The sequence below is a fragment of the Zootoca vivipara genome, chromosome 2, assembly GCF_963506605.1.
Source record: "Zootoca vivipara chromosome 2, rZooViv1.1, whole genome shotgun sequence".
Classification (NCBI taxonomy): Eukaryota; Metazoa; Chordata; class Lepidosauria; order Squamata; family Lacertidae; genus Zootoca; species Zootoca vivipara.
The window spans coordinates 1,673,275-1,699,602 of NC_083277.1; the positions used below are offsets into that span (position 1 = coordinate 1,673,275).

At 47.9% G+C, this 26,328-nt stretch overlaps 1 protein-coding gene across 2 annotated transcripts in view; it reads left to right on the top strand.

The window, feature by feature from the left end:
• Positions 1-26,328, top strand: part of LOC118081436 (zinc finger protein OZF-like) — a 67,047-nt gene that overhangs the window by 17,766 nt on the left and 22,953 nt on the right. Inside the window, exons 1-3 of one of the 2 annotated variants that reach the window (XM_060268661.1) lie at positions 5,770-5,821; positions 9,203-9,376; positions 12,281-17,749. In XM_060268661.1, the coding sequence (XP_060124644.1) occupies positions 9,244-9,376; positions 12,281-13,875 (1,728 nt within the window). In that variant the 5' untranslated portion in view covers positions 5,770-5,821; positions 9,203-9,243 and the 3' untranslated portion in view covers positions 13,876-17,749. Of the gene's footprint in view, positions 1-5,769; positions 5,822-9,202; positions 9,377-12,280; positions 17,750-25,107; positions 25,274-26,328 lie in introns of those variants that run through there. The other variant, XM_060268663.1, reaches the window with a different exon arrangement.

The following is a 26,328-nucleotide window of genomic DNA, read 5'->3' on the forward strand; positions in this document are numbered from 1 at the left end:
AAACATCTGGGATTCTGGAGAGACATTTTGCAGAACGTTCCACTGCCACAAGCTCTGAGCCAGTGGAGGGAGCCGGCAAACGGCCAGAAATTTTGCAGAAGGAAAACAAAGTCTAGCCCTCAAGGCAAAACAAAATGTACGCAAGGTGGGTTTGGCCTGTTCGTCATAGAATCATAGAGTTGGAAGAGACCACAAGGGCCATCCAATCCAACCCCCTGCCAAGCAGGAAACACCATCAAAGCATTCTTGACATATGCCTGTCAAGCCTCTGCTTAAAGACCTCCAAAGAAGGAGACTGCACCACACTCCTTGGCAGCAAATTCCACAGTCGAACAGCTCTTACTGTCAGGAAGTTCTTCCTAATGTTTAGGTGGAATCTTCTTTCTTGTAGTTTGAATCCATTGCTGTGTCTGCTTCTCTGGAGCAGCAGAAAACAACCTTTCTCCCTCCTCTATATGACATTCTTTTATATATTTGAACATGGCTATCATATCACCCCTTAACCTTCTCTTCTCCAGGCTAAACATACCCAGCTCCCTAAGCCGTTCCTCATAAGGCATCGTTTCCAGGCCTTTGACCATTTTGGTTGTCCTCCTCTGGACACGTTGTCAGTATCCTTCTTGAACTGTGGTGCCCAGAACTGGACACAGTACTCCAGGTGAGGTCTGACCAGAGCAGAATACAGTGGTACTATTACTTCCCTTGATCTAGATGCTATTCTCCTATTGATGCAGCCCAGAATTGCATTGGCTTTTTTAGCTGCTGCATCACACTGTTGACTCATGTCAAGTTTGTGGTCTACCAAGACTCCTAGATCCTTTTCACATGTACTGCTCTCAAGCCAGGTGTCTCCCATCCTGTATTTGTGCCTTTCATTTTTTTTTGCCCAAGTGTAGTACTTTACATTTCTCCTTGTTAAAATTCATCTTGTTTGCTTTGGCCCAGTTGTCTAATCTGTTAAGGTCATTCTGAAGTGTGATCCTGTCCTCTGGGGTGTTAGCCACCCCTCCCAATTTGGTGTCATCTGCAAACTTGCTCAGGATGCCCTCAAGCCCATCATCCAAGTCATTGATAAAGATGTTGAATAAGACTGGGCCCAAGACAGAACCCTGTGGCACCCCACTAGTCACTACTCTCCAGGATGAAGAGGAGCCATTGATGAGCACCCTTTGGGTTCGGTCAGTCAGCCAGTTAAAAATCCACTGAATGGTAGCATTGTCTAGCCCGCATTTTACCAGCTTCTTTACAAGAATATCATGGGGCACCTTGTCAAAGGCCTTGCTGAAATCAAGATAGGCTATATTCACAGCATTCCCTTCATCTACCAGGCTTGTAATTCTGTCAAAAACTGAGATCAGATTAGTCTGACACGACTTATTTTTCAGAAACCCATGCTGACTTATTTTTCAGAAACTCAAGCAGCAACACCAGGATTCCTAGGAGGGGGGTGGCTTCTGAAGAGAGGTGCAAACTTATACGTGCTTGGGTTGCAGGCCAACCCCTCCACCCTCCGCATTAGATAGGGAGAGAAAAGGACCGGCGCTGGGTCCTTTCGGTGCCCAGACATGTGCAGAGCCGGCACCGGAAGTCGCTTCTGCGCATGTCCAGACATGCGTAGAAACGACTTCCGGTGCCACACCGCTGGGTGAGTCTGTGATCCCTTATTTTTCAATGCTGAACTTGGCAGCTATGGCCCATGCAGCCTTTCACCTGTTGTAGCCAGCGGTGTAGTGCCTGCCTGCCTGCAGGGGGCGCCCGTGTGCCCTCAGAAGGAGATTTGGGCTCCGTGGGGTGGAAGGGGGGGAAGCCCCTGAGCGCAGGCGCAGAAGCAGGGAAACTGCAGGCAGGGAGAGGGAAGGGCGGTCTCGGCTTGGCAAGGGTTAAAAGGAGCAGAGCTGGATTCCTAGAGAGGACAGGAAGTGAAGGGGGAGGGGCAAGGTCCTCCATGGCGGAATTCCCTCCCCCCCCATCTCTGCCTGTCAGCCGAGAGGAGGTTGCCTTCTTCTCTCTCCTTTGCAAAAGCCCCTCCTGGAATCGGGTGAGTCTCCTCTCTCTTCCCCCGGAGGGTGCAATGGGGAGAAAGGGGTCCGAGGGGTGGAGGGAGGGTGAATGGGGGTCCCTGTTCAGATCATGACTGGTGGGGGGAGACCCCCAAGTCAGGGAACAGAGGGGCCTCCTTTGTCCTCTCTGCCAAGCCAGGAGGTCAACACCTCTGTTCTTCCTTTGGATCCAGAGGCTGCCTTCCTTTATGGGGAGGGGGCTTTGGGTCAAGGAACACTGGGCATGAAGATAAACCCCCTTCAGATCTGGGGATAAGTCACATTTGTTAACGCTGTTCCCAGACAGAACAGGGAGAAGAAAAGCCCTTCTGCATCTGCAACAGCTGGTTCTCACTCCCAAAGGCACCCTCTTCCTTTATCTCCCAAGACAGATGGAGGCCAACGAAGGAACCATCCCCCCCCTCACAATGCACAATGGGGCTTTCCTGCCCCTCTCCTCCCTCTCCTGGTGTCCCTTGAATTTGGCTTGAGGGCATTGGGAGGGTCCACCCCACCAGATGATGTGAGAGGAGGTCCTTCCATCTGGAAAATGGGAATGCTTGTGAAGAAGAATGCTGTATAATCATAATCATGAAATTATTGTGATGTGAAATTCCCCCATTTACACAAAGCATTAAAATTGCTCCATTACGAAGTTGAAATAAGCATGCAGGAAAAGAATAGAATTAAAACAGTGCAGCTATTAAGAGGCAGAAAAGAACAGAGCAATGTGTAGAAGATCATCTTTATTCTCCCTTTCTCTTTTAGGGTCCAGTGTGTTTTGAAGACGTAGCTTTTTGTTTCACATAGAAGGACTGGGTGTTGCTGGATCCTGACCATAGAGCTCTGCAGAAGGAAGTCAAGATGTCGCTGCCAGTTTTGTCCACAGCTGGTTCCTGGGATTAGATCAAAGGCCTGCTTAAAGTCGATAAAGGCAACATGGAGGGCTTTTAGGCCTTTGCCAGCATATTTGTCGACCTTCTGATCGGCAAGCCCAAGAGGCTCAGTGGTTTAGACCACAGCGCCACCCGCGTAAGGTAATACTAGCCAAAAAAGGCAGTAACTCCCTTCCCTTCTGCCTCTTTCACAAACATTCATTTGCATTCTTCAATCATTTCAGGCTTCATTTCTTCATGGGGCTATCGCTATTGTTGTTGTTTAATTAATGATATGTTAATTATTTATATGTTAATTAATTAACTAGTTAATTATTTATATGTTAATTAATTATTTAATTATGATATGATATGTAACAATGATATGTTATTATATATATTTGCACAAGCAAAAAAGAAACAGCAGGAGCTAGATACTTTTACCAACCTTATAGGGTCTCTCAGCAGCTGTAATGATGAGCAGGGAATATTCTTCCGCCAAACCTTTGCAAAAGCATTGCAGGAGATCCTGGGGTCCCTACCAGGCCCTTATAACTCAGACACCCCTGGGTCCTTGCGCTTGAGGAATCTGGGAAATGACCGTATTGACAGAACTGAAAAGAATTTACTGTACTACAATGCTTCTGTGCTCTGCCACAAGACACCCAGAATGAAATACTCTCCAGATTTGACCTCTTACGTTCCTGACTGATAAGTTGAAGAAGGAGCTGAAGGCCTCATGCAAGCAAAACATGACCCTTTGTGCTCCAGATCCAGCCCACCATATATTCCGCTGTGAGGTGAATTAATGGGCTGAAAAGCCACACACACACCCAACTTATGGTTACCAGATTTATTTCAATGAATCCGCTGATGCTTAAAAAAAATTATTAATGCTTTATTATCCATAATTTATTATCCATAATGAATGGAAGCGGGTGGCGCTGTGGGTTAAACCACAGAGCCTAGGGCTTCCGATCAGAAGGTCGGTGGTTTTAATCCCCGCGACGGGGTGAGCTCCCATTGCTTGGTCCCAGCTCCTCCCAACCTGGCAATTTGAAAGCACATCAAAGTGCAAGTAGATAAATAGGTACCGCTCTGGCGGGAAGGTAAACGGCGTTTCAGTGCACTGCTCTGGTTCGCCAGAAGCGGCTTAGTCATGCTGGCCACATGACCTGAAAACTGTATGCCGGCTCCCTTGGCAAATAATGTGAGATGAGTGCCACAACCCCAGAGTCAGTCACGACTGGACCTAATGGCCAGGGGTCCCTTTACCTTTATCCATAATTACATGGTTTTCATGGGGATTCAGGCTGTATACTCCTGCGCTCCTGGCAAAAAACTCAAAGCCCTAGACAGGATCCAATAAAAAGCTGGAAGTTTATTCTTTGGAGGAAAATGAATACCTGTACAAATAAATTAATTCTCTAAATTATAATTCCTCAGTTTTCAGGGCTGAACCCTATCTCAAACAGCTAGAAATATTTTTCAGAGGGGGAATAAATCCCCTCAGCCTTGACGATACAGCGGGTTTGTGTTAGTATTTAAAAAGCTGGAAAGCCTGGCTGTTGTGTCAGGTGACACAGGGGGGAAAGAGAAGCGCTTTGCTCATGCTCAGAGGCACTCTTTCCCCCCTCAGCCGTGAGTGAGCCTGATGCATCTAGCTTCAGGAGGTATCCTGGAGATCAGCAGGCTGAGAAAGGAAAGGCTTTCTCTGCAGCCTCAGACGCAGCTGCTGCTGCTGCCGCCAGCGTCCTGCAAGCCTGAGCTCCTCCTCCTCCTCCAGCTGAGCCTCCTTCCGAAGCCAGCTTGCCTTCTTTCCTTGCTGCCAGCTCTGCATTCCCTGCGTGTTTGACAAACTGGAGGGGGGGGGGGAGGCAAAGAACAAAACACATGGGGGAAGGCTCCCTTAGCACTCCATGAAGTTGAGCGAGGGAAAGGCTCAGAACAGTAGGGGGAAAGAGAGGTGGAGAAAGGGCTTGGGGATGCTGACACGAAGTCAGCCGCCATTTAAAGCAACAGTAGGGAATGTAAGAGAATGGGCTGCTGGGTTGGTCGGGGGGGGGGAACCCTGCCGTGCAGACGGCGGGGATGGAGAGCGTGGCAGCAGCAGCAGTGCCCAGGTCCTGGGATCAGAGCCACCGGAGCTGGGAGCAATCCGTGCAGGGCTTCTCTCCCCCCCCCCATGACTTTGCAGCTGAGAGAAAAATGAGCGGAAGAAACACGCAAAATCCAAGCACGGCTGGTGTGCCCCAAAGAGGAATGGGGCATAAAGGGGAGGGATGAGCATGAACATCGGGATCCCAAGCGCAGCTCGCTGCTGCCACATTTCCCAGGGACATTTAGTGAAATCCGTGGATATTCTGCTGAAGCAATTTTTATGGGGACAGATTTGCCAATGTGGGGACTCTCCCCAGGAAACGGGGACGTCTGGTAACCCTACCCCAACTAACAGCAAGTTACTGAACCCTCTTTCCTACCAATTGGAGATGGAAAGCTTCCCCGAAGATTTGGTCACCATGCAACCCCTGACAGAGGCGGGATAAAAATAATACATTATTTATTTATTTATTTATTTATTATTAAATATGGCCACATCTGCCTGGCTTGCAATGAGAGGCTTCTAAAGCTTGTCAACATCACTTTCCATACAAAGCACCTAGCATGGGGGTACCTACATGTAATACGGTAGCTACTCTGCTATTTTCTCCCCATGCTCTGGGGTTGCAATTTTCAGGCTTGGGGGCAGGATGGTGCATGATTTTTGCACCAAGTTCTTTTCTTTTTTAAAAAAATAATTTTTATTGAAAATTTTCCAACTTCATAATCTCATAACATAGATTTTTCTCTTTCATAGAACACAAAAATGAAAAGAAAGAAAAAAAGTGTTGCTTAAAAAAGAAACAGGTAGGTAGCCGTGTTGGTCTGAGTCGAAGCAAAATAAAAAATTTCTTCAGTAGCACCTTAAAGACCAACTAAGTTTTTATTTTGGTATGAGCTTTCGTGTGCATGCACACTTCTTCAGATACACTGGAAACAGAAGTGTCAGACCCTTATATATATACTCTGTATATACTCTGTATATATATAAGGGTCTGACACTTCTGTTTCCAGTGTATCTGAAGAAGTGTGCATGCACATGAAAGCTCATCTATATATATAAAAATGTAAAAATTGTGAAATGGCGTTTGCTACTTTTTCTCCGTAACCGCTTGACCGATCGTCCTGAAATTTTGACACAACGATCCAGGCCACTCCTAGAGCGTTGTTGGAGGCAAAAATCCCTCAAATCGCACACCTGCCCAGGTACAGACCTGCTTTTCCACCAAGTCAAACAGCGCCCTCAAGTGGTGTAGTACCCTCCTCCACCCCCTCTTTTCCTGTGAAATCTAAGCCACACCCACAAACCAAATGACATCATCATCAACCAAGCAACTGAAAATCTCCCAAGGCGGCCATTATCACACCACTAGGCCTTTGTTTAATGTAGGCCCCTGACAGGCCCGGGGGGAGGACCCACAACAACGCACTTGGGGGCATGGCAAGGGGTTTTTACTTTACCATTTAGCACCACTAACCCCCCCCCCAAAAAAAACCCACCAAAAAACCAACATTGCCAAGTGGAGGTCGGGGCCTGCCTGGGGTGTGTGTGGCACAGACCACAGCACAGCCTTTGATTTATGTAGGCCCCTGCACAGCAAGGGTTTTTTACTTTACCATTTAGCAACACTACCACACCGGTCATTGGGGGGGCGGGAACTGAATAGATTATGGATCGGGACACATGGGGCCAGTCACAGGGATAAGCCACAACAACACAACACACCCACAAACCCCGCCTCTGCCACGAGATCCTGTAAAACAGGAGGCCTTGGCTCCATTTTACATACTAGGCCTCAGGTCTACAGCCCATTAAATACTATCCCAAATGGAGCCCTGGGTGGGAGGTGGGGGGAGGAGGAGCCCAAATAGGTCATGGGCTGATGTAGGGGGGGTAGATAACCACCCCATTTACAATCCCCTACCTTCCCCTTGCCACTTCCTGGGTTTTTTATGGAACTGAAAAACTCGGGTACTTCAGAACGCACCGTTTATTGCCAGGCCCTTACAGGTAGATAATGTGGCCCTGTTTTTAACCCTTTTGTTACTTTTATCATTTTACTGATTGTGAATATGCTGACCGAGGCCCCCTTTAGATTCGGAGGCCCGCCCCAAGTGGCCCATATGAACCCCCTCCTTCTGTCTGGGCCTGTCTGTTGCTACGGGGCTATGGGGCTTCGCTATTTGACCCCCCCCCCCCCGGGTTGGGATTCTTTAAGTAGTTATCTGGGTCCCAGGGCACATCATCATCCCCTATCCTTAATCTAAATATATAGAAATGTTCACGATTTGTTCGCAGGGGCCAATGTATGGAGATACAGGGGGGAGGGGACAACAGAGGGCTCAGACAAAAGTAAATACTGGGAAATAGAACCCAGAAACTGAGAATTCCTTCTCCAATGATGGGGGCCAATGTAGGAAGATACCGGGGTAGGGGCCAACACTCCCCAGGAACAACAGAGGGTTCAGACAAAAGTGCATGCTGGGAAATAGAACCCAGAACCTAACAGTTCCTTTTCGAAGGGTGGGGGCCAAGGTATGGAAATACAGGGGGGAGGGGCCAACACTCCCCAGGGACAACAGAGGGAAGGGTATCCTACCGAAACACAGGGATGAGCCGGGGTGGAGGGAGGAGGGGCAGGATACATCATGGATCGTGACAGGGTGGGGTGGTGTCACAGGAAAGAACCACAGCAATGCGTGGCCGGGTCAGCTAGTACCAAAATAAAAACTTAGTTGGTCTTTAAGGTGCTACTGAAGGAATTTTTTTATTAAAAAAGAAAAAACAACAACACCAAAATAAAAAAGAGAATAAAACAGATAAAAAAGGGGGGGGGAAAGGAGAAATACATTTCAATCTTATCTAAACATTCTTCCTATCTTCATCGACTTCCCCGCTCCTCCCTTCCCAAGTCCGTTTTAATCCTAGCTTTAGCAATCTTCACAATTTAACATATTTCTCTATTCATACATTCTTAATCTTCACATAATCAGCTAATTTTTTATATCATATCAGATTCCCTTAAAAGAAACAGAAAAAAAGGAAATTATTCTATTTATAAAAACCCCTTAGCCTTTAAATTCCCTAAAAAATATTCCCAATTATCCTTAATCTTTATTTCTCACTCACCTACCAATCAAGAATTTTATTATTATTATTATTACCCCCCTCCCTTCCCCGGTTGGAAGTCCCCTGCAAACCCGGACCAGTTCCTTGTAACAATCCATTTTCATACCATTTTGTCCAACCTTTATTTAATAATTCTATGTCTTTCACCCCACTTCTTTTATTGCCCACTCCAATATCCAACACACTCTTCCACTCTCCTTCAGTTGTTCCCATTCCTGTCCCCCTTTTCTTTTCCCCTCATTCTTCTTCTTTCCCTCCCAGAGCCAGAACTTGTTTGAGTCCTTTGTTTTTGGCTTAATGTCCCTTGACCAGGGTCTGATCTCCCTCTCTTACTGAGAGACCTGACTCCTGAGTCTTTTCCTGTGCTGGAGCCTGCTTGGTAAAGCCAGTGTCCTTTGCAGCTTCTCTCACAAGTTGCTCAGGATTCAAAATTTTCGGCTTGTCTTCGACTTGTGAATACGATGTATCCTCTGGGAGAAACGATTGTAACTTTTCCTTGAGACACTGTGTCTGTTTTCTATATTCCTGTACGTTCTTCGCCAACTCTTGAAATTGTTCTAATAAAAACTGTATACAGTCCTTGTCCAGTTGGAGGCTCATTGTTTAGTCTATCTAATTCCTTTGTGTTCTCCAGTTATAACGAGAGGCTCGGGCGGCTATTTCCACTGCAATCACGGTGTACTGTTCTTTTCCCATTTATTGTCCACTCTTTTATTTTTTATTTTTCGCATAAAATCCAACTTCTATTTTTAATTCTCCAATCTTTTACAATGTCGATCTTGCTATTTCCACCCTAAATCCAAAGTTCAAAAGTTTATATTAATGGTTAGCTTCCTAGCCGGTGCACCAAGTTCTGTCCATAATTCCCATTGAGTTCAATGGGATCTCCTCTCAGGTCACTACTCTGCAGACCATGCCATCCTGGAGATGTTTAGAAATAGGGCTTCTGTTGGAATGAGGCTGCCCCATTTGTGCTTCTCCGGGGGCAGGAGAATATCTAGGGCAGGAGAATCCCTGCAGGGCCTCTGAGGCTCCCTTTGCTTCTTCCTCTCTCCCAGGACCCTGCAGTTTGTTTTGGCTCCTTGACTCTTCAGGAAGGATGAAAGAGACAGATCCTGCAAAGCTAGCGAAGATGGAAGGAGGAAGATGGACGGTTGACCTGGTCAGGTTGTCTCCTGCATCCCTCCCCACAACCTCCAAGCGTTCCCTCCCAGGGACCTCCGAGAGATCTGGTGAGTCCCAGGGGAGTGGAGATGGGGACATGGAGGGATGGAGCCAGAGAGGTATGGGGGCTTGCTCAGTTTGGGGGTGGGGTGAGGCAGGCAGGCGGATGGAGATGGAGAAGGGGAGCAGCTTTTTGGGCTCCTCCACCTGCCTGCCTGCCTGCGCCTTTGTCATCTACAGGCATTTTGAGCTAGGAATACAGTCGCACCTCGGAAGTCGAACAGAATCCGTTCCACTTCCGGGACGTGGCTTTTGATTGCCTCTTGCGATCAGAAGAACCAATCAGAAGCTGAAAAGGCGCAACGTCACTTTCTCTCCCTGGTGCCCCTGGAGTATGAATCACGAGCAACAGTGGGTTTTCTTTGGGAAAACAGGTTGCAAACTAACTTTATTATAACAGATGTAAACAATGAGTTTTGGTTCTTCTTCTTCCACTGAAAATGGAACAAACAGTGCTGGTTTTTTTCCTATTAACATGAATACTGTTTCAAGTTATAGGCTGTATGCTGTTTAGGCCTAAGGTTACTTCCTTTTACACATTTTCCATGGGTCAGACTTCTCCACATACGTTTCTGGAACTGAAGCCTGATCCTGCGGGCCTCCGTGTGTTGCATTTTTATTATCTTTTTGGAATTACTTTTATTTGCTTTTAAAAACAAGGTTCATAGGACCACTAAATGATGCAAATATGTAGACCAGGGGTCGGCAATCTACGGCCCACGAGCCACAAGTGGCGCATGGGGGTCGTTTAACCGGCCCCCGAGCCGCCCCCGAACTGAGCCACCCACTCGGTGAGTCCTGTGTCTACGCATGTGATCCAGCCCACTGAGCGATCTCCGCAGGAGTGAATCGGGAGTGAATCGACCCAGGCGAGGTAAAGCTTGCCAACCCCTGATGTAGACCGAGTCTTCTAACGACACTTGCATATCTCAAAACTAGCAGAATCTATTTGCAGTAATATCTATAACATAGGATTCAGCATTAGGGGTCAGTGTATGAGTTCTGGGTTCATGAGTTGGTTTAAACTGGAACAAAAAATGGGGAAACAGGAGAGAACAGAGCGCATTCAACATTACATAGCTGGATGCCTAGTCAGGAGCCTTTGTGGCTGTTGTGCTTAGGTTAAGTGTCTTTCCTCTTCTGTTACCAATGATACAATAGGGAGTTGGTCTCCTCATGAGCCTGGGAGGGGGGGTTCAAACTGAAGAAAGTGATTTACGTATGAATTTAAATTTAGACCAATCCGATTGAGGCAACTGCTGATGGGGAGTGTGTAGGTTTCACAGACGAGGCCTGGACATTGCTGGATCCTGACCAGAGAGCTCTGCATAAGGAAGTAAAGGAGGAGAATCATGGGATCCACGACCCTCTCGGTAAAACTCCCTGTTGGATCATAAGATCAGTTTTGGAATTCCATACATACCTCTATGTCAGGGGTCAGCAACCTGCGACCCATGGGCCACAAGTGGCACACGGGGTTGTTTAAACGGCCCACAAGCCGCCCTCGAACCGAGCCGCCCGCTTGGCGAGTCCCCGTGTGCTGTGCTAAACCGGCACAGTGCGGGGTGGGGACTCTATTTCACAATGTTGGAAATCAGACGTAGACGCATGAGCGATCCAGCCCACAGAGGGATCTCCATGGGACTGAACCGGCCCAGGCAAGGTAAACCTTGCTGACCCCTGCTCTATGTGATGAACCTTCTCTATTTTGATGGAGATTAAAAGCTAAGCAGTTGGCTCCTTACCCCTCTCGCCCTGACCTAGCCACTGTGATCCACGTGACGGTCACCTCCAGGCTTGATTATTGTAACTCACTGTACGTGGGGCTGCCCTTGAAACTGACCCAGAAACTCCAGCCGGTACAGAATGCCACGGCAGGACTCCTTACACGGTCCTCCCCACAGGATCTCATTCACCCAGTGCTATACCAGCTGCATTGGCTCCCGGTGGAGTACAGGATCAGGTTTAAGGTGCTGCTTTTAACCTCTAAAGCCCTATACAGCCTAGGACCCTCAGACCTACGGGATCACCTCTCCTGGTATGTCTCATGGAGGACCATACGGTCTTCAAATAAAAACATATTGGAGATCCCAGGGAGGTTAGACTGGCTTCGACCAGAGCCACGGCTTTTTCGACCGTGGCCCCAGTCATCTTTCCGCAGGGCCTGCAAGATGGAGCTGTTCCACCAGGCCTTCGGCCAAGGCACAGTCTGACCCCCTCTCTCCTTCTGTAATATTCGTAGAACTCTAACCCGATGACTGCCATTAACTTGATTATGAATTGATTCTAGAATGTATTTTAATTAATTGACTGTGTGATTTTATGTACAGTGTGCTATTTTTTACCTGTTGTTAGCCGCTCTGAGCCCAGCTTTGGTCGGGAAGGGCGGGATACAAATAAATTATTATTATTATTATTATTATTATTATTATTATTATTATTATTATCTGAGATTCCAACATCCCCACTGTGAATCCTGAATGCAGGGATATCAACTGTTTTCTCTGTGAATATTCTTCATTTATTCAAGCTTTTTAAAGCAATGACGAGGCTTGTCTGAACCACCCAGGCCTTTTTAAATGTCATCTTCAGAATTTTTAGGGAAGTTGAAGTAACTTCTGTCAGGTTTGTTGTTTTTGTTTTTGCTTCTGTCTGCATTTTGTTGACCAAAGAGATGACAGACCTTGGAGATGAAGAGAATTCCATGACTGAGCCAAACAAGATCTATCCCAGATAAAAGCCAAGAAATATCTCAATAAATACTAGCCAACAAAGTTAGTAAAAATTATAGTAGGGCCTGAAAACTAATTATTTGCAGGTCTTCCTCTATCACAAGCATTCATTAACATTGTTCTATAATCTGGTGCTTCATTTCTTCCTGAGGCCCTAATTAGCTTCTCTCTTCATTGCAGATGGTGATGAATTGGAAGGGAAGAACAAGGGAGAACACAACAGAATCCACATAGCGGAGAAGTCAAATAAATATTCAGAGTGTCGAAAGAGCGTCCGTCAGAGCTCCCAGTCCCCCTCCCATCAAAGAAAGAGCTTAATTCAGAGGGATACCCTGATTTCACACGAAAAAACTCACAGTATAAAGAAATTGTATAAGTGCAGAAAATGTGGAAAGAGCTTCAATCGGAAAGATAATCTCATTTCCCATCAAATAATTCATAAAGGGGAGAAACTCTATCAGTGTTTGGAATGTGGAAAGAGCTTCAATCGGAAGGATAATCTCATTTCCCATCAAAGAATTCATACAGGGGAGAAACCCTTTCAGTGTTTGCAATGTAGAAAGTGCTTCAGTCAGAAGAGCAATCTCACTTCCCATCAAAAAATTCATACAGGGGAGACACCCTATCAGTGCTTGGAATGTGGAAAGAGCTTCAGACAGAGCTCAGAACTCACTTCCCATCAAAGAATTCATACAGGGGAGAAACCCTATCAGTGCTTGGAATGTGGAAAGAGCTTCAGTCACAACTCCAGCCTCACTTCCCATCAAAGAATTCATACAGGGGAGAAACCCTATCAGTGCTTGGAATGTGGAAAAAGCTTCACACAGAGCTCAGAGCTCACCTCCCACCAAAGAATGCATACAGGGGAGAAACCCTATCACTGCTTGGAATGTGGAAAGAGCTTCAGTCGGAAGCATAGTCTCACTACCCATCAAAGAATTCATACAGGGGAGAAACCCTATCAGTGCTTGGAATGTGGAAAGAGCTTTAGTGAGAGTGGAAAACTCGCTTCCCATCGATTAATTCATACAGGGGAGAAACCCTATCAGTGCTTGGCATGTGGAAAGAGCTTCAGCTGGAAGACGAGTCTTACTTTGCATAAAGGAATTCATACAGGGGACAAACCTTTTCATTGCCATGAATGTGGAAAGAGCTTCAGAGCGAGTACCAATCTCACTTCCCATCAAAAAATTCATACAGGTCAGAAACCATATAAATGCTTCCAATGTGGAAAGAGCTTCAGTCACAGTGCCAATCTCGCTTCCCATCAAAGAATTCATACAGGTGAGAAACCCTATCATTGCCAGGAATGTGGAAAGAGCTTTAGTGAGAGGGGTAAACTTGCTTCCCATCGAAGAATTCATACAGGTGAGAAACCCTATCAATGCTTGGAATGTGGAAAGAGCTTCACCCAAAGGGTCCATCTCAATTCCCATCAAATAGTTCATACAGGTGAGAAACCCTATCAATGCTTGGAATGTGGAAAGAGATTTCGTGGGAGGGGTAAACTCACTTCCCATCAAAGAGTTCATACAGGGGAGAAACCTTATCAGTGTGTGGAATGTGGAAAGAGCTTCAGGCGGAAGGATTGTCTCACTACCCATCAAAGAATTCATAGAGGAGAGAAACCCTATCAGTGCTTGGAATGTGGAAAGAGTTTCAGTCAGAGCCACAGTCTCAGTTCCCACCAAAGAATTCATACAGGGGAGAAACCAAAAAGAAAGGAAAAAGACAACACAGGTGTAGTGGTTAAGAGCAGTGAACTCATAATATGATTCCCCGCTCCTCCACATGCAGCTGCTGGGTTTCCTTGGGCTACTCACATATCTCTGAAGTTTTTTAGCCTCACTCACCTAACAGAGTGCTTGTTGTGGTGGAGGAAGGAAAAAGAGATTGTTAGCCGCTTTGAGACTACTTAGCGTAGTGAAAAAGCGGGATATCAAATCCAAACTCCTCCTCCTCCTCCTCCTCCTCCTCCTTCAGTTACAGCAATGAACCCACTTCCCATCAAATAATTCATACAGGGGAGAAACCCTATTAGAAACCCTATTAAGCAAACGGTCTGTGAGCACCTAGAAAGGAACGCTGTGATCACTAAAAGTCAGCATGGGTTTATGACAAATAAGTCATGTCAGACTAATCTGATCTCATTTTTTGACAGAATTACAAGCCTGGTAGATCCGGCATTTGGCTCCATTGGGCGGGGGGAGAGAGAAGCGGAGGATCAGATCGGTCCTCCGTTCCTCCCTCCCCCCACCCGACAGATCCGGCATTTGGCTCCGTCGGGTGGGGGGAGAGAGAAGCGGAGGATCGGATCGGTCCTCTGTTCCTCCCTCCCCCTGCCCGACAGATCCGGCATTTGGCTCCTGTTTTTTTACTTTCAGCACACCAGCTTCTCACTTTTATTATTTCTACGGTTTTTCTCTACCACCTCCTTTCGCAATAAACGCAAAGCGGCTTTCCCTGGGTTAAACGTTTGGCTGACACAGTCTTTCGCGGTACGTATTTTTCCCCCCCAGAGCACGGGTGGACTTCTCTAAAAGCTTCCTTGTCTTTAATTTCTTATAAAATTAATTATTCACTCCTCCGGCAGCGTTTCTGTCTTGATTCGAAACGGTTTTCTTTGGTCGTATTTGCCCCCCCCCCTTTGCTTTTTATCCACGTTTCTATAGCCACCTCCTTCTTCCTCCTTTAAAACCTTCCTTCTTTCTTACGTGAGGGGGGGGATAATCTCTGCATTTCCCCTTTTGGCTAGCTTCACGCTCCGGTACAAATTCAAACGCAAATAAAAGAGATTTTACCGTCGTTTTGCTGCGTCGGGAGCAGGGCTTTTCTGCAGGGGCTTGCTTTTAGCGTCTTAGTGCCCGGGACTCCCCCTCTCCTCAGCCCGAAAGCGAGGGATGCCAGGAGCTCCCTCGGGCACCGCCGACCTTCTCGGGACAGAATCGCCTTCTCCCCCTTAAATTGGGGGTGCAGTTAGCCTTCTGTCACCCCCTAAACCGCCTGCAGACACCCCACGACTCAGAGCCTTCGCGGAGCGTGGCCGAACGCCGTTGCGGTAAAACCGGAAGACGACTTGGAAGCTGGTCCAAAATGCAGCGGCCATATTATCGGCTGTGCCCCCCCTTTACTAATAACATTTCTATCCCACCTTTTTCTCCAAGGTGCTCAAGGTGGCATCAACGGGTCTGCCCCACTCATTGAATCCCACAGCAGCCTTTCAGAACACATTTCAGAACTCATACAGTGACAAGCAATAATAAATTATATGTCGTAGATAGTCCTGCTATTTTCGTGATACAAATGGAATGAAAAGACTTGGTCTATTCACCTGCATCTTTCATTATTCCCACAATCCTTGTTAATAAAACCCCCAAAAAAATGTTATTCCAAAAAGAAAGGGAAAAGACAACACAGGTGCAGCAGTTAAGAGCAGTGCACTCATAATCTGGTGAACCAGGTTTGATTCCCTACTTCTCCACATGCAGCTACTGGGTGACCTTGGGCTACTACTACTACTACTACTACTAATAATAATAATAATAATTTATTATTTGTACCCCGCCCATCTGGCTGAGTTTCCCCAGCCACTCTAGGCAGCTTCCAACACAAAGTTAAAATACATTAAAATGTCACTTAAAATACATTAAAATGTCACACATTAAATACTTCCCTGAACAGGGCTGCCTTCAGATGTCTTCTAAATGTCAGATAGTTATTTGTCTCTTTGACATCTGATGGGAGGGCGTTCCACAGGGTGGGTGCCACTACCGAGAAGCCCCTCTGCCTGGTTCCCTGTAGCTTTGCTTCTCACAGTGAGGGAACCGCCAGAAGGCCCTCGGAGCTGGACCTCAGTCTCCAGGCAGAACGATGGGGGTGGAGACGCTCCTTCAGGTATACTGAACCGAGGCCGTTTTGTGCTTTAAAGGTCAACACCAGCACTTTGAGATGTGCTCAGAAACATACTGGGAGCCATTGTAGGTCTTTCAGAATTGGTGTTATGTGGTCTTGGCAGCTGCCCCCAGTCACCAGTCTTGCTACCACATTCTGGATTTGTTGTAGTTTCCGGGTCACCTTCAAAGGTAGCCCCACGTAGAGCGCATTGCAGTAGTCCAAGCTTCTTTGAAGTCTCTCAGCCTCACTCACCTCACGGAGGGTTTGTTGTGGGGGAGGAAGGGAAAGGAGATTGTTAGGCGCTTTGAGACTATTTAGGGTAGTGATAAAGCGGGTTATCAAATTCAAATCCAAACTCAAATCCAAATGCACATGCCCCAGGCCACACCTGCGCTGCATATGGAAACAGGATCAGTCCACTTTAAAGAGTCATGGCTTCCTCAAAAAAAATCCTGGGAACCATAGTTTGCTGAGGGTCCTGAGAGTTGCTAGGAGACGTCCCCACCTTGAGTGGTTCAGCAATCCCTCCTTCTTTCCAGGGTGGAGGGGGCTGGTGAGAGAGGGTCTCCCAGCAACTCTAAGCACTTGGGGTGGGGGTGTCCATAGTGACCTTCCGAGGGAGACCATTCCACTGTCAAACATACCCAGCTCCTTCAACTGCTAATCATAAGGCTTGGCTTCCATGACCCTTGATCATCTTGGTCGCCCTCCTCTGCAAACCTTCCAGCTTGTAAACATCCCTCTTAAATTGTGGTGCCCAGAATTGGACACAGTATGTTATGGGGTACAGGGAGGGTTTGAACTCTAACCACTCTAACCACTAGGCCTTCCTAGCCCTTCGGTCCTGTTTGCTGTTCCCAGGGCCTTCCGTCATCCAGCCTTCCTGGCCTCCGTCATCCAGCCTTCGAAGAAGCGCATAGATTGAGATTTGGGCTCCGTTTTGCGGGTGGGGGGAGGGAGGGAGGGAAGCTCCTGAGCGCAGGCGCAGAAGCAGGGAAACTGCAGGCAGGGAGAGGGAAGGATGGTCTCAGCTTGGCAAGGGTTAAAAGGAGCAGAGCTGGATTCCTAAAGAGGACAGGAAGTGAAGGGGGAGGGGGCAAAGTCCCCCATGGCTAAATTCCCTCCCTCCCACATCTCTGCCTGTCAGCCAAGAGGAGGTTGCTTTCTTCTCTCTTCTTTGCAAAAAGCTTCCTCTGTGAGTGTTCTGGTAGGAGGGGGGTCCCAGGGGTGGAAGGAGGGTGAATGGGGGGTCCCTGTTCAGATCATGCCTGGTGGGGGGAGACCCCCAAGTCAGGGAGCAGAGGGTCCTCCTTTGTCCTCTCTGCCAAGCCTTGGAGGGGGTGATTTCGCAGGAGGTCAACATCTCTGTTCTTCCTTGGGATCCAGAGGCTGCCTTCCTTTTTGGGGAGGGGGCTTTGGGTCAAGGAAAACTGGGCATGCAAATAAACCCCCTTCAGATCTGGGGTTAAGTCACATTTGTGAACAGAGGCTGCAGCCAGAGAAGCGAACACGGAGCAATGGATTCAAACTACAAGAAAGAAGATTCCACCTAAACATTAGGAAGAACTTCCTGACAGTAAGAGCTGTTTGGCAGTGGAATTTGCTGCCAAGGAGTGTGGTGGAGTCTCCTTCTTTGGAGGTCTTTAAGCAGAGGCTTGACAGGCATATGTCAAGAATGCTTTGATGGTGTTTCCTGCTTGGCAGGGGGTTGGACTGGATGGCCCTTGTGGTCTCTCCCAACTCTATGATTCTAGGTACCGCTCTGGTGGGAAGGTAAACAGCGTTTCCGTGCACTGCTCTGGTTTGCCAGAAGCGGCTTAGTCATGCTGGCCACATGAACTGGAAGCTGTACGCCGGCGGTCAGGGGTCCCTTTACCTTTATCCATAATTACATGGTTTTCATGGGGATTTAGGCCAGGCACCCCCAAACGTCGGCCCTCCAGATGTTTTTTTCACTGTGTGAGTACGTGCATCTGGTCACATAGCAATTAAGAGCTGGCAACATGCCCAGAAGAGTGATTCAGCAATCTCCAGGGCTGGATAATTTGCCTAGTGATAGAGCCTTAGCCTGTTGTCTTTGTCCATCAGGCTAAGGCTCTATCACTAGGCAAATTATCCAGCCCTGGAGATTGCGGAATCACTCTTCTGGGCATGTTGCCAGCTCTTAATTGCTATGTGACCAGATGCACGTACTCACACAGTGAAAAAAACATCTGGAGGGCCGACGTTTGGGGGTGTCTGGCCTAAATCCCCATGAAAGTGAGAGCTGGACCATAAAGAAGGCTGATCGCCGAATAATTGATGCTTTTGAATTATGGTGCTGGAGGAGACTCTTGAGAGTCCCATGGACTGCAAGAAGATCAAACCTATCCATTCTGAAGGAAATCAGCCCTGAGTGCTCACTGGAAGGACAGATCGTGAAGCTGAGGCTCCAATACTTTGGCCACCTCATGAGAAGAGAAGAATCCTTGGAAAAGACCCTGATGTTGGGAAAGATTGAGGGCACTAGGAGACGGGGACGACAGAGGACGAGATGGTTGGACAGTGTTCTCGAAGCTACGAACATGAGTTTGGCCAAACTGCAGGAGGCAGTGCAAGACAGGAGTGCCTGGCGTGCTATGGTCCATGGGGTCACGAAGAGTTGGACACGACTAAACGACAACAACAAAGAGCCTTAGCAACAGATTGGAGAGTTGGTGGTGTGTTTCTGATGTGGTTATTGTGTTGTAGAGAGAAAGAGAGAAGTACTGATCTATGTACTGTTTGTGGTTTTGTTGTTGTAAATAAAGCTGTATATAGTTACACAGTACTAGTGGCAGTGAGTTCCTGTGTTCCTGCAACTTGCCTTCATCTTGCAACCAAGAAGTTTCCGCTGTGCCTGCGCTACTCTGCTGAGTTCAACTGGTATAGTTGGCATTTACAGCCAGCCGGTTGTAACGAAGTAACCCTAGGATGATATATTTGGTCACAGCCTGGATGCATCTCCTACCCTGAGTTACATCACATGCTTGTGGGGGCGGGGTTACGAACATTCTATGAGGAGAAAACTGGCAGTTAGTTGACAGTTGGGAGAGAGAGGCAGATGAAGCAGAAGAGTGTGAGCTTGGGTGATGGTAGAATAGGTTTATAGAGTAGTGTTAGGTGAGGAATTGGTGAGGTTTGAAGTTATATGTTTAACAAGAACAGTTCCACTGAAACCACATGCTTGTACACATGAACCTTGAGTGCAACCATTAAGTTCATAAGCCATTAAATGTTAAAGTTCCATCTGTACCATCGTCTGTGTGATCTTTCCAGCAGAGGTATCTATTGCTCATCTGGTGGGGATACTCATTAAAAGGACAAAACCCCTTATCTAAGGCAGGAAGGATAGGTTGTTGTCCCTTGAGTGCACCGAGAGGAGGAGGAAGAGGGAGACTGGTTCGAGGGTGACACAAAGTTCCCTCAGGTGGGAGGAAAGCTTCGAGTGGGGGAAAGCTCGAGTGAGGAGATCCCCTTACTGTTGTGTTCACTAAGAATAGTCTCATATTTCCCCTCAGAGCTTAAAAGAAACCGTGCCACGTGTTGGGCTGGAAAAGCACTTTCATTTTACCTTTAAACTCCAAGCATTGTGAGGGGGTTTATAAGGAGAATAACTGGGATAGTGGGAGGTGAAATCACCGGACTAGTCCTGGAAAGGCAGGGCACTTATACACAAAGCATGTGGCTAGACAATGATGCCAGAGGTAGTGCCCCTAAGTTCCTCCTCCACTGGCGGCAACAAATGCTGCAGTGCATTGAAGAGGAGGAAGGTAGAGGAGAGTGGAATGTCATCCGTCATCCCCGCATCTGTAAACTGATATTTAAGTTTAGTTTAATGTAGGAAAAAAATCTGTTTTTACTACTGTAGATGGAGGGGTATGCCGTTCCTGATAGGGATCTACCAGGGCAGTATCCCAGCATTGGGAAGGGCTTCCTCTGCCTCCAGATCCCTGTGGATCTCCTCTCTGCAGCATCCAAATCCCCCTCTTCGACCCCTTTTCATAGAATCATAGAGTTGGAAGAGACCACAAGGGCCATCCAGTCCAACCCCCTGCCAAGCAGGAAACACCATCAAAGCATTCCTGACAGATGGCCGTCAAGCCTCCGCTTAAAGGCCTCCAAAGAAGGAGACTCCACCACACTCCTTGGCAGCAAGTTCCACTGTCAAACAACTCTTACTGTCAGGAAGTTCTTTTCTTGTCCAGCCTGGAGGCTGTACCATACCAAGCAGTAACAGAATTACAGAGAACAGTTTCAATAGTACCTCTGTAAAATTGAATCAACACTTCTTAGAGAAATTTTTAAACTTTTAGTTGTCGCAAGAAATACCTCTGGTCGGCCTTTTTAATAATACTATTGATGTTGCCTGACCAATTTAAGTTTTGAGTAATTATAGAGCCCAGAAACTTAAAGGACTCTACAGTCATACCTCGGGTTAAGTATGCTTCAGGTTGAGAACTTTCAAGTTAAGTACTCCATGGACCCGGACATGTTTACTTCCGGGTTCCGCCACACACACATGCGCAGAAGCGTTCTGCGTGCTTCGCGCGTTTGTGAAAGCACCACTCAGGTTAAGTACTTTTCGGGGTGCAAATGGCACCCCAGAACCAATTAAGTACTTAACCCAAGGTACCACTGTAAATGTTAATTTTTTTCATCTAAAATACTGTCTTATTTATTTTTAGTACAGTACATTGATTATTGCCTTCATTTTATGGATCAATGGTCTCATTAGACAGTAAAATTCATGTTAAATTGGTATTTTAGGGGGTGTTTTTCATCATCTGGAATGGATTAATCCACTTTCCATTACTTTCAATGGGAAAGTTCGCTTCAGGTTAAGTACGGACTTCTGGAACCAATTAAGTACTTAACCTGAGGTACCACTGTACTACTACAACCATGTTACCAAGGATGGAAAGTGGCAGCAAGATGGGAGAGTGCCTTCTAATATCGATTACCATTTCCACTGCTTTTTGGGCATTTAGCACCAAGTTATTCCTGCACCCAGGTGGCGCTGTGGGTTAAAGCACAGAGCCTAGGGCTTGCTGATCAGAAGGTCGGCGATTCGAATCCCTGGAGCGGGGTGAGCTCCCGTTGCTCGATCCCAGCTCCTGTCCACCTAGCAGTTCGAAAGCACATCAAAGTGCAAGTAGATAAATAGGGACCGCTCCAGCGGGAAGGTAAACGGCGTTTCCATGCGCTGCTCTGGTTCACCAGAAGCAGCTTTGTCATGCTGGCCACATGACCCAGAAGCTGCCTGCGGACAAACACCGGCTCCCTCGGCCTATAGAGCGAAATGAGCGTCGCAACCCCAGAGTCGGACACGACTGGACCTGATGGTCAGGGGCCCCTTTACCGTTTACCTATTCCTGCACCACGAAACAAGATGGTCCACTTCCCGCCTATACGCAGATTCACCGTCCTCCTGGATAAGCCCAATAACTGTTGTATCATCTGCAAATTTTAAGATCTTAACCGATGGGTCAGTTAAGGTGCAGTCATTGGCCTCAAACGCAGGCCTCAGGGACGCTTATCCCTGTTCCCCCCATGGAGACCTTGGACCCCTTCTCCTTCTGAAGGGACCGAGGAGGAGGACGCCAGGGCGGATCAGTCCCTGGACCTTGGAGGCGATTCCTGGACTCATCTGGAAAGATGCAGCATAATGTTCCTTTCCCCCATTTGCCAGGAGCCTAAGTTTCATTTGGGATTCCTCCTTCCGCACCCCAAGGTTCCTCCAAGGCCTTGGGGAAGGAAACTGAGGCAGGCTTAGCCATGGCAAGAGGAAGAGCTCTGGTTGCTCCCCAGGGGCCTGCAGGGGATTCAGGGTGGGGGGCCTGCCTCTTCCTCTGGCCATTGCAGCCCCCAGGCGGCCTTGGAAGAAAGGCAGGAGACCCTCAGCAGGGAACAACCATGTCCGGTTCTTCTCCGCAATGGCTTCCTCTTCTGAGATCTCCCTCACTTTCTTATCTCAGCTGGACTGGGAGGACCCCAGTTGAGCCAGTTCCCCAAAGGTGCCGCCCTCAGAGAGGGTGGGACCCACAAGGTCCACAGGGGATCCAGGCCATCTCTGGGAGCGGCTGGGGCCTCCAGAAGAAACAAAATGGCGTTCTTGCCTTTTTTGAAAAAGGGCGGGAAACGTCATCTCCTGGCCCTGCCGCCTCCGTGGGCTCCTCCTGTGCCTGGGGGGGGGGGGTAGGATCCAGCTGCCCCCAAACAATGGGGGGAGGAACATGAAGAGAAGGAAGGAGAAATGAAGGAGGGGGAGGGGGAGCAGCCAAGAGGGAAACTCAGGAGTAAAACTCCCTCAGGAAAGAGAGGATGAGGCCAAGGAGAACCTGAAAGGGGATTGGCCAGCTCTCAAATGGAGAGGCTTCTAATTGGTTTTCTGGCAGGAAACCCAGGGAAAGGATGGCAGGTGACCCTCTTGCTCTGAACTGGAGTTGGGGGGGGGGAAAGAGTCACAGAGTGTGGGGGGGGGCTGCCCCCTGAGCAACATGTGCCCCTCTCCCTCTCTACCTCCCTCCCCAATCCTGAGCTTCGCCTTTCCTGCCTGTGGTGCTTTAATTGGGGGGGGGGGCAGGATCACGTGTGTGTTTCATTCTTCGCAGGGGACACTTCCCAATCTGTCTCTTTTCTTGGATCTCCCCCTCCATCCTTCCCCCCACTCGCTGACCGGAAGATCTCTTGATGGAGCCATTTCTTAGCCTCTTCTCCATCCCAGCCTTTCCTTGGGATCCAGGAGCCTCTATGTTGGGGGGGGGGGGGAGAGAGACAATGTATGCCCATGGCCACCCTGACTCCCTTTCGGTTAGTCGGGAACAAATGTGGGCTCCTTGGAGCAGAGTCCTTGGCACGGAGGGGGGATGGGGAGGGGCAGCCCCTTGAGCACAGACGCAGAAGCAGGAAAAATGCAGGAAGGGAGAGGGAGGGGGGTGCCCTCGGCTTTGCAAGGGTTAAAAGGAGCAAAGCCGGATTCCTAGAGAGGACAGGAAGTGAAGGGGGAGCGGGTTCAAGGTCCTCCGTGGCTAAATTCCCCCCTCCCACATCCCTTCCTGCCGGCAGAGAGGAGGCTGCTTTCTGCTCTCGCCTTTGCAAAAAGCTTCCTCGGTGCCCCTCCTGGAATCCGGTGAGTCTCCCCTCTCTCTCTTCCCCCTGAAGGTGCAATGGGGAGAATGGGGTCCCAGGGGTGCAGGGAAGGTGCATGGGGGATCCCTGTTCAGATCATGCACCGTGGGGGGAGACCCCCAAGTCGGGAGCAGAGGGTCCTCCTTTTCCTCTCTGCTAAGCCTTCCTTTATGGGGAGGGGGCTTTGGGTCAAGGAAAACTGAACATGCAAATAGGCTGCTGCCAGAGGGAAACATTTGCACATGGGGGGAGCACAGGGAGAATAAATAAAAGCCCTTATGCATCTGCAGCAGCAAAAACCCGACCACTTCCATGGCAGGGTGGGGGCCACGTTTCGAGAGACTTGTGAAGATGGTTTATAAGCACAGGGAATATCGAAGGAGGAGGAGGGGTGTATTAGTCTCAAGATTATTCAAAAATGTGGCATCACCAGCTCCTCTGCTTCCACGCACAGATTTGGTCCCCATGCAACCCCTGACAGAGGCAAATACGGCCACAACACCTTCCTGGCTTGCAATGAGAGAGCTCAAGAGCGTCAACAGGGCTCTCTATACAAAGCACCTAGCATGGGGGCACCTACATGTAATAGCTACTCTGCTATTTCCTGCCCATGCTCTGGGGTTGCAGTTTTGAGGTTCAGGGACAGGATGGTGACTATTTTTTGCACCAAGTTCTGTCAATTATCCCCACTGAGTTCAATGGGACTCACTGTCAGGTCACTACTGTGCAGACCATGCCAGCCTTATGAAGAGATAGATACTTTACTTTATTGTCATTGTACTTTAAATAGTACAACGAAATTGAATGCCCTCCCTTAAAAACAAAACAAAAGCACGATTACAGCTATACACATCCCCCTATTCTGTTACACTGTCTTTGTTTAAAGTTGTGGCTTCCAAAGTTTTTACAGTGTTGGAGGAGAAAGTCACTTATGTTTCCTTTTCCTTTTGTTTTGCATATTAGCTCTGCTTCCCTTCTGAAGCAGGCTGCTTTGTATATCTTGAAGGGCTCGGTTTAAGTTTTGCACATTTCGCAGTAGTGCGGTAGTCTGCAAGTGTGGGTTAGTGAAGAGCAGTAGTTGGGAGATGGAGGATTGGAATGGTGTTCAGCTTGCTTTAAAAAAAAGTACCGTAGGTGCAGTCCTTGTTTCATAACTTCATCCCTCACTCAAGAGATCCAGTGGTGTTCTGGGTTAAAATGTATGCTGGAGAACAGATTACAAGCTGGGAGTCTCTGAAAGAGAAACTTGCGTGCATAGCTAGGTGAAATGGAATCAAATGAGGTGGAATCTCCTTGTTTCTTTGGTATGTGAGAGTGGGAACAATTGATGAGTTTGGGTGCGTCAAATTAGCATGCCGGCCCGACAGCCCAGCCCCTGCCTCCTCTCTCTGCGTGGCCCTCGCCTCCTTCTTAAGTGGATTGTAATTCATGGAGAGCCTGGTGTCTCAGCTACTCCCGTGGGGATATTGTTTAGGCGAAAATAATCTGCTCTTACAGCTTGTTCGCATTGTAACCCGACCCTAGGAGTTTCTGCCGGTGGAGGTCTTGCACGCCTCCATCTAGATCTTAATAACTGCCACTCTCTGAATAACTGCCATTTACTTTTCAGGAATCTACTAACTTTAACATTTAAACAAATAAATTTAAATTAAATTTGCCTAGCCAAATGTACTTAACACTAGTAATAACAGGAAAGGCCAAACAAAAAGATAAAAGCTAAAACTATAAGCTAAATGCAAAAAAGGGGGGGTGCACTGAGCCGCTGTGTCTGTGCACGCCGCCATCTTGTGAAGTGGGGTGAGGAGCCTACAGAGGAAATTGGAATCACTGGAGATGTTTAGAAATGGGGCTTCTGTTGGGAAGGGGCTGCCCCATTTGTGCTTCTCGAGGGGCACGGGAATATCTAGGGCAGGAGAATCCCTGCAGGGCCTCTGAGGCTCCCTTTGCTTCTTCCTCTCTCCCAGGACCCTGCAGCTTGTTTTGGCTTCTCAGGAAGGATGGAAGAGACGGATCCTGCAAAGCTAGTAAGGATGGAAGGGGGAAGATGGACGGTTGACCTGGTCAGGTTGTCTCCTGCATCCTTCCCCACAACCTCTGAGCGTTCCCTCCCAGGGACCTCCGAGAGATCTGGTGAGTCCCAGGGGAGTGAAGATGGGGACATGGAGGGATGGAGGCAGCGAGGTATGGGGGCTTGCTCAGTTTGGGGGTGGGGGGAGGCAGGCAGGCGAATGGAGATGGAGAAGGGGAGCATCTTTCCGGGCTTCTCCTCCACCTGCTGCCTGCCTGCGCCTTTGTCTCCTGCAGGCAATTTAAGCTAGGAATACAGTCGTATAGTCAGAATCTGTTCTGGAAGTCTGTTCTACTTCTGAGGCACGGCTTTTGATTGGCTCTTGCAATCAGAAGAGCCAATTGGAAGCTTCAATGATGCAACGTCACTTCCTCTCCCTGGTGCTGCTGGGCCAGCCCTCTGCTTCCCTTTCCCTCGGGTGAAATCCCCCAATGAAGTATGAATCACGAGAGACAGTGGGTTTTCTTTGGGAAAACAGAGTAGGACTCTCAGAAGATTTGTAAGATTAAAATATCACTTATTTATGCCGAACAATGTTATGAGATAGATATTGATGTAACGGGGGGGGGGGGGGACAAAACATAATGCAATTAATTATACGGTATAAATTGGTAAACTATTAGACGTGGTAGAAGGAAGTCATAAGGCTCAATCGAGCAAGAGATGTTAATAAAAAATATGAAGTGATGTATAGCGTCTATATGTTAAAGACAAAATATTTGATAAAACAGGTTGCAAACAAACCTTATTATGTTGTTGTTGTTTAGTCGTTTAGTCGTGTCCGACTCTTCGTGACCCCATGGACCAGAGCACGCCAGGCACTCCTGTCTTCCACTGCCTCCTGCAAAATAAAAAAATTCCTTCAGTAGCACCTTAAAGACCAACTAAGTTTTTATTTTGGTATGAGCTTTCGTGTGCATGCACACTTCAACAGATACACTTGAAACAGAAGTGAAAGAAGTAAAAACTTAGTTGGTCTTTAAGGTGCTACTGAAGGAATTTTTTTATTTTGCTTTGACTCAGACCAACACGGCTGCCTCCCGCAGTTTGGTCAAACTCATGTTGGTAGCTTCGAGAACACTTTCCAACCATCTCATCCTCTGTCGTCCCGTTACCT